This window comes from Lolium perenne, chromosome 2 (assembly GCF_019359855.2).
Source record: "Lolium perenne isolate Kyuss_39 chromosome 2, Kyuss_2.0, whole genome shotgun sequence".
Taxonomy (NCBI): Eukaryota; Viridiplantae; Streptophyta; class Magnoliopsida; order Poales; family Poaceae; genus Lolium; species Lolium perenne.
In genome coordinates this window covers 308752110-308765536 of record NC_067245.2, presented here as the reverse complement: position 1 = coordinate 308765536, position 13427 = coordinate 308752110, and the positions used below count along the sequence as shown (strand labels likewise).

General features: G+C 47.1%; 2 protein-coding genes across 2 annotated transcripts; both read left to right on the top strand.

Annotated features, from left to right (window-relative positions):
• Nucleotides 1-283: 283 nt before the first annotated feature.
• On the top strand, nt 284-2254 carry LOC127336895 (uncharacterized). The gene is made up of 5 exons (XM_051363757.1): nt 284-756; nt 845-1204; nt 1286-1408; nt 1582-1654; nt 1727-2254. Exons 2-5 carry the CDS (start codon nt 851-853, stop codon nt 1963-1965), a joined length of 789 nt encoding a protein of 262 aa, XP_051219717.1. The 5' UTR covers nt 284-756; nt 845-850; the 3' UTR covers nt 1966-2254.
• An 8894-nt stretch (nt 2255-11148) lies between these two features.
• LOC127336896 (uncharacterized) lies at nt 11149-12043 on the top strand. Its single transcript, XM_051363758.2, has one exon. The coding sequence runs from the start codon at nt 11384-11386 to the stop codon at nt 11684-11686; it is 303 nt and encodes a 100-aa protein (XP_051219718.1). The 5' UTR covers nt 11149-11383; the 3' UTR covers nt 11687-12043.
• Nucleotides 12044-13427: the final 1384 nt, after the last annotated feature.

Below are 13427 nucleotides of genomic sequence, written 5' to 3'. Positions count from 1 at the left end.
GAAGGAAACATATCAATGTAGCGGAACTCTTCTTTGTGTTTTTGATAGTATATATCCGTGGTGCCGTTAGAGCACTAGGTTTTGATATATTCATCATATTAATAAATTCCTTTTATCATGAAAAAAAAGTTAGACGACATCGCTGTGGTCGACTTTTCCAAACCACGAGACCAACGAAATCTATATTGCTATTCTACTATTCTAGTCAATCGGACTCAAGTATGGCAACCAATGTTTTTAACTCGGTCAGAATTCGAACACGCTCAAATTGGATGAACCGGACTTCACTCCGATCACGATTTGAACTCGAAAACGTACGACTGCAAGTCTACAACCCCTCTTCCTTATCGTCGCAGCAACACCAGGTCGAAGCCCCGCTACCTTTCTTCGACCCAGATACAACGGCGGGCCGTGAAGTGACGGCACCACTCCAGCAACGGCGGCGACTGCAAAATTCGAACCCCTCGCTAGAGCGGTTCCAGATTTCGGAGGGGTTGGAGCGAATCCGGTCTCAGCTCTACAGATTGAGAGGCTTGGTCTCTATCCATCCATTCTCCCTCCACCGGAGATCGGGTCCCCGGTACACTTTTTCGATCCTGATACAACGGCGGCCGTGAAGTGAAGGCACGACTGCAGCGACGAGACGCAGCACGGCAGCCACCCGGCCCTCGGCCCCTCGCCTGATCGGGATTGGGATTCGAGTGAATCCGGTCTTGGTTCTACAGATTGGGGCTTGATCTCTATCTGAAAAATACGGTACCGGTGTAGTTCAGTACTACTATACATTGCTAACTTTATTTGCTCTATTTGGAAAAAAACTTGTTAACTAATTCATCTTCTGTAGGACGCAATGCTAGAAACTTATGAAAAACTGCTAAAGCAAGTCGATAACAGAGCTAGGTTCCTTGCTGGTGTTCTCAGTGGTGACATCCAATGCATCAACAGGAAGAAAAACGAGCTACGGCAAGAGTTCATTGAAAAGGGATTTGATCCCCTCCCGAAGGAGGGGCAACCCGTTGTCATACGACCAACAGGAGTCAAGGAAGATGCCAGTGATTATGACTATCTCACCAAAATGTCAGTTTCTAGCTTAACCGAGGAGTACCTGGAGCATCTTCTGGTACTAAAGAAGAGACTTGAAATAAAAGTTGGACTCCTACGGAAAGCTGCAGCAGAATATCTGAAATCTGAAAAGGAACCAAGGGTAACTACGGATACTCTAATGTTTGGAGTCGATGTTCCACTAGTATATTATTTTATATTAACTTACTATTACTGTATACAGTTGCTTGACACAAATTACACAAAAGCTCCATCAGATAGAGATAACATGGCTGCCAAGGACAGTCAGGTATTTGAAGCAGCTCCTAGGAGGCAGTATAAAAGAACTGCTTCCCATTCTCTTGAGGTAGACTGCATTAACTGACAAGTGATACTTATCTATTATTGCTCTTTTTTTCATTTAAAATAATAGAACTTCTATAGTACATTTTCTTGTAGCGACGACGAACGGCATGAATTCTTAGTCGTGCGTGTCATAATTCATTTACTGCTTTTACAAGACAGTAACAATTCTTGCAGGAAAGTGCAATGCTGATGGATGGTGATGAGAATGAGGCTCTCGAGCTTAAAGATCAGTCCCAAGAACATACAGGTAAGCACAAGTATAATGCTGCCATTGTCAAAGTACAAATCTTTAATGGGAAAATTACTTGTGCATACATAGAAACTGAATGGTCACAAAAGCAAGAAAGAAAGAAACAGAGGAAAGGACCAAAGAAGCAGAGAAAGGAATCAAGTGAAACAGGCACACCAATACATTGCTGCCCTGCACTGGATTTTCGGGGCCACGACAAATCAGGGGACGGCTTCCTCGTGGAAGAAATTAAGAGAATATCAAGTGGTTTAGATGGGATTGAGATTACCCACTGTAGATCAAAGTATGGTAGCTCACGAGTTGGCTAAATTAAGCTTCCGCGGTGCATCTGTGTCTCTTTGCCATGAGGGCCTACTGTAGTTTCCCTTGTCGCTTGCTGATGTAAAGCCCTTTCTGATTATTACATATCAGTCTTTCTCCAGAGTGATGCATTATTACTATAAGTGACGAATTGTAGTTAAATGCTGCTTACTCTGCCTAGTAGATAAGCTAATGAAAGAGTATTAGTGGTGTAGGAGAATCTGATCAGGGGTTATGTTGGAGGTTGTGGCTATGTTGTTCTTTTGTAGCACCAATCTTCTGTGTGAAGATTTATCACACTTAACTCGTTAGTAATTCTGATGTTAAAGACCAAAGTAATATAGCGCGCTTAAGAATTTCCTAGTGGTTATTGCTCTTTTTAGCATCATTCTTCTATTTGGAGATTAATAAAAGTTGAAGACCAAAGTAATGTATTTTGTTAAGAATTAGCTCTGGTTTTGAATTAGTACTGATGGTACTAGTTTAGTTTCAGATATTTTACTTGGATGGTCCAAAGTTACTGGGAAAAGTGTGTTCGGGCACCATTTGGTTGCTCATTTTGCTGCAGGGAGCAACCTGCTCTTTATTGATTCAGCATAATGTTCCATGGATACAGGGTTTATTGTGGCGATGGAAGCGAGTGTGTCGTGAGTTGATCTCTCGAACAGTATTACGTAGTTGATCTCGCGAGGAGTAGCTCCGTAGTTGTCTTGTAGTCTTGGATTCATGTCACGATTATGGCAATCCAAGGTATTTGCCCGATGCCTCTCAGTTCTACACATATTACGTATACCACACCATGCATGGAGCAGTTTGATGCTCAACATATAAGGTGGCTATTTTTTCTCGCTTTTATCCATTGCCCTTGATAATCTTTTGGTGCTTTAACATATGGTTCTTTGATCTCTATGTATCTACCAATATTATACTACTGGCCAAGGATGTACGTATCAATTATCTCGATCAATTTTTAGGATTTGATTGTACAAGTTGGTAGGTACATGTCATGTATAATTGTGTTGTCGGTTGTCATAAAGACACCATATGCATGCCAAATGTTATTTAAAAAGCAAACGGAACAAAGTGGAGAGAGAACCATCATTTCAAATGATTTTCATAAGAGTTTTGAGGATTAGAATTCTTAGAACTTTTTTCTATATATGTGGGTGGTTCGATTCATATGAACGAATCCTAAGTTATACTATATTTTCGACTGACCGAGTTAGGAAGTACTTATTAAGCTCGTGGGTTCTGGTTTTCATTTCCCCACCTACTTTTCTATCTATCAGTTTACACCAGTCTAAATGTGCTGTTGGGGCCTTCAAAACGTAATAGTGTTGGCGTTGATGTTGGAAGTATGAGAAATACTGTGTTTCAGACTTTTCATAACGTAAGACGACTAATGTCGGGACCAGGAAAGGACACAACCTCCATCCAATTACATTGTTTGATTGATCTGAAAAACCATATATATGCTCCTGTGTTTTTCCATATATCGTAACAAAAATGACAACACGGGCTGACGGGCTAACAAATGTTCGACACGTGTAAACTTGATGAAATGATATTCTCAACAACGAGTACCACTACTAGTATTACGTCTCAACAAAAAAAAGGACAGATGTGAAGAAATTCCTCCTCTTCCAAAATATAAGCCTTTTAGATAGCTAGATTGTCGCTTTAGAAAAGCTTATATTTCACTACATCATTATTGACGTTATTTAGAAAAAAGAACTAGAAGCATAATAACGTGGAGCTAGAATTATTCTGGAGTGGTATTATCCTTCACTTGCTTGTACGCGATGTAAATGACAGAGTGTCAGTGGCGCAGCTAGAACTTTAATCCTTTTTTTTTTTGAAATGTGGGAGCGAAAAAAAAAAAAATTAGTCATGTCTCATGTGTAGTCAAATGCATGCATTTATACAAACTTTTTATTATTTTTCACTTGTGTTTTTATAGCTAAAAAACTGTGTAGCTAATTTAGTACACAGCTTTTTTGTGTGGCTCCGCTACTGACGAGTGTTGTCGTTGCCATCGGCCCGTCGCCAATCATTCTGGTCTGCGTGGCCCAACTCTAGAGGGAGGGTACACTTTTTTTTCAGTTTCAGCGTCTTGGCGGGCCTAACTCTTTTCTCCGTCTATGTTCGTTCCTTGCAAACCAATTTAGCGATCCAATTTTTTTTTTTTTTTTGGGACAAAGAGCTTTGTACCATTCGCTTAATTAAGAAAAGTGTTGGGAGCAGATAGTCCATACATTAAGGTTGCAAGGGATTACCCTCCCGACATCAAATCATCCTGTTAGAGAAGGACTTACACACGGCGTCCACGCCGCCTTGGAGTAGACTCCAAGAAACCTAGCAGTATACGGATATGTATTTATGTTGTAATCATGTTGGACTTGTATTTCTTTGGCATATAAATATATGAGGGGGGAGGCCGTGACTTTGATCACGCAGCCTAAAATTCTATTCGGCTTTCATGGTATCAGAGCACCAGCCGATCCTACCCCCCCTCTCTAAACCCTAAATTTTTCGACACCCTACCCCCTACGCCGCCGTCGCGATGACTCCTGACGAGATCACCAAGCTCGAAGCCGAGCTGAAGCAGCGCGAATCCCTCCTTCAGGCGCGCAAGGATGAGCTCGACCGCCGTGCTGCCGAGATGGGCAAGGCCGTCGACAGCAACCCTACCCCCCAAAACCCTTCCACCTACGTCTCATCCGTCAAGACCATCGTCGCCATCACCCTTGATCTGCAGGACTCCAACTACATCAAGTGGCGCGAGCTCTTTCTCGTCGCCCTTGGACGCTATGGCCTCACCAGCCACGTCACCGGCACCGCCGATGCCACGCCTTCGGACACCTCCCCCACCTCCGATTGGGCGCGTGACGACTTCACCGTCCTCTCCTGGATCTACGGCTCGATGTCCCCCGAGCTCTTCGGCATCGTCATCTCCCCTGGCTCGACGGTGCAGCAGATCTGGGACTCCATCGCCAACCTCTTCCACGACAACAAGAAAAGCCGCGCCCTTGCCCTCGACGCGGAATTTCGCAACACGCCACAAGGTGACATGAGTGTCCATGATTACTGCGCCAAGCTCAAGTCTCTTGCCGATGCTCTCGGTGACGTTGGTGAGAAGATCTCGGATGACACCCTCGTCCTCACGGTTCTCCGCGGCCTCAACGAACAATACAGCCACCTCCGCTCCTTCCTTCCCTACCAGGTGCCGTTCCCCACGTTCTTGCAGACGCGCTCCGCCCTGGTTCTCGAGGAGGCGCAAAAGAAGACTGATGCCAAGCATGCGGCGTCCACTGCGCTCTGGGCCAGCGGCAATAGTGTGCTTCCCAACGGCGGCAACACATCGCACGCCGGGGGCGCCCCTCCTCCTGCCGGCCCTGGCGGTGGTCCGTCTCATCCAAGGACTCCCTCGCCCCTCCAGCCCGGCGTCTTCACCAACTTCAGCCGGGGTGGTGGCAGCGGAGGCCGCCGTGGACGTGGCGGTGGCCGTGGCCGTGGCCGTGACAGCAACAGCCCTTGGATGTTTAATCCCTGGACCGGCCTCCCTACGCGCGCTCATCAACTCCAGCAGCAGCAGCCGGCGATGCCCTCCTCCTGGCAGCCCCGTTGGCGCGCCCCGACCCCCAGCGTCTTGGGGCCTCGACCAGCTCTGCCACCGTACCAGGCTTACACCGCCACCGGCTACCAGCAGCCCTCCAGCAACATGATGATCGCTCAGCAGCCGCAGCAGCAACAACAGATCGACCCAGCTCTTCTTACAGCTCTCCAGAATTTGCAGCTCCCTGGCGGCCAGGAGTGGGTCACGGACTCCGGCGCCTCGTCTCATATGGCATCCGATCACGGTATTCTTTCCTCCTCCGTTCCCTTTTCCGCACATAAAATCATAGTGGGCAATGGTGCTTCTCTCCCTGTCAAACATACCGGCTCTCACACCTTCACCCTTAATTCTAAAAACTTCTTTCTTCGTCATATTCTAATTGTTCCACACATTATCAAAATCTAATTTCTGTTCGTCAATTTACTATCGATAATCTTTGTTCCATCGAATTTGACCCCTTTGGTTTCTCCGTGAAGGATCTTCTTACCAAGACCGTGATTCTTCGATGCAATAGTCCCGGTCCTCTCTACTCCATCTGCCGCCCACCAGAAGCCCAGACTCTTCTTGCCACTTCATCAACCGAGCTTTGGCATCGTCGCCTTGGACACCCCGGCCATCCCACCATGCAACGTCTTCATCAGCAACAACATATTCCTAGCAATAAACCCTTATCGTCTCTATGTCATGCTTGTCAATTAGGTCGTCATATTAGGCTCCCCTTTTATTCCTCGCATTCTTATAGTATCAAACCGTTTCAATTAATACATTGTGATTTGTGGACATCACCGATTTCTAGTTCCTCTGGTTACACTTATTATCTCATTATTGTGGATGACTTTACGCATTACTTTTGGACATTTCCACTTCGCAAAAAATCAGATGTTTATGCAACCTTCACCACCTTTCATGCCTATGCTCGCACCCAAGTCAACCTTCCCATCCTAGCTATTCAATGTGATAATGGCCGCGAATTTGACAATCATCAAGTAAACTCCTTCACCCAACAAGGCACCCTCTTCCGATTTTCTTGCCCACACACCTCGCAGCAAAACGGCAAGGCCGAACGTGCTATTCGCACCACCAACAATGTCATCCGCACTCTTTTATTCCAAGCTTCGATGCCGCCCTCTCTTTGGGCTGAGGCACTACATACCGCGACCTTCCTTATTAATATTAGACCAACCAAAGCTACCTCTCTCTCTACACCATATGAGCGTCTTCTCGGCATTCCACCACCTTATCACACCTTACGTGTCTTCGGCTGCTTATGCTACCCCAATATTACCTCCACTTCACCAAACAAACTATCCCCCCGATCCACCAAATGTGTCTTCCTTGGATATCCGTCTCGTCACAAAGGGTATCGGTGCCTTGACCTAACCTCTCGTCGCATTATTATCTCCCGACATGTCATCTTTGATGAACACTCCTTTCCTTATGCCCCTGTCGCCTCGCCGACACCTCCTGCATCTCCTTCTCCTGACCTTTTTGATCCACCCGTTCCTCTCTCTCTGCCGGCAGCCCGCCCTACCGCGGCAGCCGTTCCCTCTGCCACCAGCCCGCGGCAGCCTGCCGCCGAGCCACGCCAGCCTGCAGCGCCCCATTCTCCTGCCGCGGCAGCACACTCTCCGCCCATACCACCTTCACCACCAGTTAGTCCGCCACGGCCACCACCACCTATCGTGCATCGCACACGGTCCACCACCGGCCGCCTCCCTGGTCCCCCTGCCAAACTCAACCTCCAAGCTATCGTCTCTTCTCCTCTTCCCACTAACTACCTCACCGCTCTTCGTGATCCTAATTGGCGACATGCCATGCAGGAAGAATTTGATGCTCTCACCCTCAATCAAACATGGACACTGGTTCCCCCTCCTCCTGGCGCTAACATTGTGAGCGGAAAGTGGATTTTCCGTCACAAATACAACGTCGATGGCTCTCTTGCCCGACACAAAGCTCGTTGGGTTGTTCGTGGCTTTTCTCAACAACCCGGCGTTGATTTCGATGAAACCTTTAGTCCTGTCGTCAAACCGGCCACCATCCGCATCATCTTATCTCTTGCTCTCTCTAACTCTTGGCCTATCCATCAACTCGATGTCAAAAACGCCTTTCTACATGGTCACCTCAACGAAGTTGTCTACAGTCAACAACCCTCTGGTTTCATCAACCCCCAAACTCCTACTCACGTATGTCGGCTTCTCAAATCCCTCTATGGTCTCAAACAGGCCCCACGTGCCTGGTTTCAATGTTTTTCCTCCTTTGCTCGCACCATCGGGTTCATTGAATCCAAATCTGACGCCTCCCTATTCATTCTTCACCGCGGTGCCGACACCGCCTATCTTCTTTTGTATGTCGATGACATTATACTTACAGCTTCCTCTCTCAGCTTCCTCTCCAATATCACTTCGTCCCTCAGTCATGAATTTGCAATGAAGGATCTTGGTCCCCTTCATCATTTCCTTGGAATCCATGTCACTCGCTCACCCACTAGCATTCATCTCTCCCAACATCAGTATATCTTAGATATTCTTAACCGTGCCGGTATGAGGGATTGTCATCCCGTCACCACTCCTATCGATACCAAGTCCAAACTTTCCTCTACCGCCAGTCCACCGGTGGCTGATCCCTCCTTTTATCGCAGTCTGGCTGGGGCATTACAGTACGCCACCCTCACTCGTCCTGACATCTCATATGCTGTCCAACAAATATGCCTTCACATGCATGATCCTCGTGAGCCTCACTTCTCCCTTATCAAACGCGTTCTTCGCTATCTCAAGGGTACACTCTCTCACGGCCTTACACTTCACAAATCCACTTCTCATTCTCTCATTGCCTACTCGGATGCTGATTGGGCGGGATGTCCGGATACCAGACGCTCCACGTCAGGGTTTTGCATGTATCTTGGAGATAATTTGATTAGCTGGTCTTCTCGCCGTCAAACGACGGTCTCTCGCTCAAGTGCTGAGGCCGAATATCGGGCAGTTGCAACAGCCGTGGCCGAGTCATGTTGGGTACGCCAACTAATGCAGGAGCTTCACTGTCCTATTCACACTGCCACAATTGTTTATTGCGACAATGTCAGTGCAGTGTATCTCTCCGCCAACCCTGTGCATCATAAGCGCACCAAGCACATTGAGCTTGACATACATTTTGTTCGGGAAAAGGTTGCTCTCGGTGCTGTTCGTGTGCTTCATGTACCGTCCTCTTCACAGTATGCTGATATCTTCACTAAAGGACCGCCGACTGCATTATTCCAAGAGTTTCGCTCCAATCTTCACGTCAATACTCTCCATCGTTCAGACTGCGGAGGCGTGTTAGAGAAGGACCTACACACGGCGTCCACGCCGCCTTGGAGTAGACTCCAAGAAACCTAGCAGCATACGGATATGTATTTGTGTTGTAATCATGTTGGACTTGTATTTCTTTGGCATATAAATATATGAGGGGGGAGGCCGTGACTTTGATCACGCAGCCTAAAATTCTATTCGGCTTTCACATCCAACCATCGTGCACCCGCAATGACCCACAAACGGGGTTTTTTCTTTATCTTTTCTAATACTACCATGTGGGGAGCGCTTTCGTTGCGGAAGACCCTAGCATTATGCTCGTTCCATGTTTCACAAGCAAGGTGAGAGGATATGCCCTTGCGGATAGGTCCCCCACTCCACTTGTCATTGTCCTCCACCAATGCTCGATTGTGAGACCTGGCCATTGATTAGGATATACATGTCGGCAATGCCCAGCCGCTATGTAACCCCTTGCCATATGCGCGTCGTGAAGCCGCAACTGACGAATAGGTGACACAACGATTTCGTAGCTTGCTTGCAAAGGTGGCAAAGGCCACAATTTGTCCATCCTCACTTTTCAAGGCGGTCCACCATTCAAATTCTATTTTGCGTTAAAAACCAAGAAAAAGAAACTTTGTTTTGGGTGGCGCCCACACTTGCCACACTGTTTTGTGCATGATGGAGGATGTGGAACCAATAAACTGCACCTCGTAGGCGGGGACTTGGCCGAGTATTGTCCGCTCACCGTGAGCTTCCACGAGATGTCATCATCCACATCATCAACTAGGTGTATACCTTGTAGGCAAACCAAAAGCTCAACAAATTGTGTGAGGTGCTACAAGGTTGCGAATTCGCCCAAGTTGATTCTGCTCACCCAATCATTTTCCATCATCATTTGGTTGACCTTCCATGATTTCCTCTTTGATATATCGAATATGAGGCGGTGCAATGCCCTTTGGCGCTCTCCCTCAAGCCAAGGGCCCTCCCAAAATGGGGTCTTGCAACCATTGACAATGGTGATTGTGGTTGCCGCATAAAAAAATTCATATCCTCTTTTGAGTGTAATCGCCATTGACAACAATGTGTCAGTGTTGTCTGAATATCCATGTTTGTTCGCTATACCTAAATAGTTCTAAATCAACAACATTACTTATTTCCATCTTTAATCGTGCTACCTAGATCCCATATTTGTATGATTGAGGTACAGGTAGACGTGCATGCTACTTAATGGAAAAATGTCGCTGCTGCCACTGGATATGCATGGAATGAAGGCCGAACCAAATTAAACAGCAGCTGGAAATCCGTTGAAAGGGGAGCGCAAGAGCGAAAGAACAGCTCATCAGGCCTAGAAAGGCCAGAAACAATGTGTCTTCAGAGAACAAAACAATATACAGGGAAACGACTGTGTCCATGATCCTAATGGTAAGACAGCGACAGCGAAGTATATATGTTCCGATGCTGCGCTCTGTGACTGAAATTCTGGATAGATATCTGAATCGTCAGTCGTCAATCGATCCTAGCATGTAGTATCTGCAACCGAGACGTACATGATTGGGACCTGCTAATCAAGTCCAACTTCTGAGGCCTGAACTTATCCGCTGTTGAACTTTTTTTTATAAAGGAAATATATTAATATCTGCAACCGAGACGTACATGATTCGGACCTGCTAATCAAGTCCAACTTCTGAGGCCTGAACTTATCCGCTGTTGATCTAGAACTCGCTAGCGTGTTACACGTAAACAAGAGAAATGTTCTTCTTTGTGTCGGTGGATGATAGCTGCGTCTGATTCTTAATGTATTTCCAATGCCGAATGCTCGAGATAATTTGGGGCCAGATGCGTAATTGTACTGGTTTTGGGCCCAGCTGAATGCCAACATGCCCAAGCTAATAATCCTGCGTAAGACCAGGGAAAAAACAACATTCGGCTTTGAGCTTTTCCTAATCCTACACCGACCAGATTCTTCTTCTTTTGGTTCAGCTCAGAAGGGATTTTCACAACCAATCCAATCCACACAGAATGAACTGAGAATTGTTGCAGTGTCTCTCGACAGTATATTCAGCTCCGCTTGCAGTTCATCAGAGGCGATACGCGGCTGGCTCAATGCGAAATGCTTGGTTGGAAGTGGGCCGCACACGGCCTATTATGACGGCGACAAGGACGTGCGTCGACGCAGACGCCAGCGAGGCACGGCGGAATGTCGATCGAGATCGGCCGGCGGTTGGCCCATCGCGTGCCACGCCAGGTTATTATTTTCACGCGCGCCAAGTGTCTCGCAATTTCCATTCGCGGCAAACATACATAATCGCACGCTAAGCAACAGCAAATGACCTCTATATGATTGAGTCCATTCCGTTCCAGTACAAAACGAGCCTCGATCCCCACGCCATCGCCGGCCATTGTTAGTACTACTACATCCTCGCCATCCTAGTTGATCAGCAGCGCCACCTGACCTCAAGAGTAGCAGTGTCATGGCAGAGGGATCGGCCATGTAGAAGCAGGAGAGGCAACCGGAGGTAGACGACGATGGTGGTGCACGTGGTGCTACTGGCCGTGCCGGCGGCGGCGTGCGGGTTCATGCACGCGTTCAAGCTCGCCGTGCTGCTGTGGCCGTTCAACCTCGCGCTGCCGCAGCTGCGCCAGGTGCCGCGCGTCTGCATAACGCTCCGGGCCGCGGCGTCGCACTACGCCGCCGAGCTGCGCGAGTACCTGGCCGCCGGCAACCACCGCAACTCCTACTACGACCTCCGCGGCGTCGGCGTGCAGGGACGGTCGGCGGAGCGGCTCCTCGCGCACGCCATGATCTCCCTCGTCGACATCTCCTACTGATCGATGTCGGTGGATCTGTTTGATTCTGGCCATCTGGCGGTGCACATCACCGTACTTCTTCCGTTTCGGCGGAGGTGCTTCTTGCTTCTTGGATAGGTTCGTTCAGAAATTCCTTTCGATCCTGCTGCACATAGTTTAGGCACCGTAGTTCTTCCGTTTCTTTTCCCCTGCTTTCGTCGGCTGCGGTCATCAGCTCATTGTAATGAGAAATGGTGTTTTGTGAAATGCGAAGAAGCTAAAATCAGGAGATGCTCGGTTTGCACGACATGTCACTCCCGGATCATGATCTGGCCGAGTTCTTCAGATGTATCTGAAATTAAATGCAGATAGACACTTGGTGCCAACCTTTGAACTAAAGGAGAATATCTACAGGTTTCATTGACAAAACGCATTTTATATTCCGAAAAGGAGGGAACCCACCGCGGCTCTTATAGGCGTATTTTTTTTGGCATTTGCGGCTGACAACCAGGTTTAAGTCCAAAACTGTTAGATAGCATCCTGATTTATACATACGATTTTGCTATGTCTCAGTCATCTGAAGATTTTCTTAAGTCTAAGTCATTTACAAAAAAATGTTTGAGTTGCACTTTTCTGTTAAAAAAGTACAATTGCACTTTTCTATCAGAAATGTGCAACTGAACTGAGTTGCACTTTTCTTTGAACTGCAGTTGCACTTTTCTGAGGTGACTGAGACTTAAGAAAATCTCAGTCAACTGAGACATAGACACACCCACATACTACCTCTGACTTAATTAATCGACGCCATCCCTCCCTAAAAACATGCATGGATAGGTCTCCCTCCGCGTCAATTAAATCCGACCGGAGGGAGTACATAGTTGTAAGTTAGTTTGCAACTGAATTTTTTTCAGTTACAAGTAAAATTGCAATTGAGATTTTTTTATCTACAAGCGGGAATGCAACTAACAAAAATTATTTGAACAATTAGATTTAATTCGTGATTCATGCTACTTATTAATTATAAAAATCAAATTTGATGACTTCATCTAGTAGTGGACATAGTCACACTCTTTTTCTACCATTATGCTTGACACCATGCCAAGGCGTAAAGTTGCAAGTCGCATCGCCAGATCCACGAAATCATTATCTAATTTAATGTAGATTAGTTTGCTTAATAAGTATTATGAGTAACCTAACTGATTTTAATTAGGAGGCTGACGGATCGGGCCTTCTTTGAAACCCTATAAGGACAGTTGGTCCAACTAATAAGTTCATATTTGTGAACTAACATTAAAAGATACAAACAAATAATCAACACATACACATTGGTACATATACACAAATGAATTGTAGAGTGTTAGACACATACCTTAGCTCCACCAGATGAGTTAGGAAAGACCGACAATTCTGTTCATGGGCCCAGTCGTCAGCGGGTTAATGAATCTCCTCCTTCCCCAAATCTGCAACATGGGGTTGATCGGGGAACCCACCGTCACCTTGTTCCCCCCTAGTCGCCTCTAGAGGCCACTTATTGACAAATATGCGCTGCGCCGGTGAAGGGGCAGCGGTGTTATGGTTCTTCTCGGGTCTCGGGCTCTCAGAACGGTGGTATGGACGAAGGGCGTCGTGATAGGCCTCCGTGCGGATATCGCTGGTGATTTCCCTCTCTCCCTGCGGTGGTGTCTGGTATGTCCTTCCCCACGTCTTCTCGCTGTGACCTCCGTTGTCGTATTCCTTTTCCTTGCCTCTCAACTGTGTCTTCGGCTGCTGCACCGCCTCATGC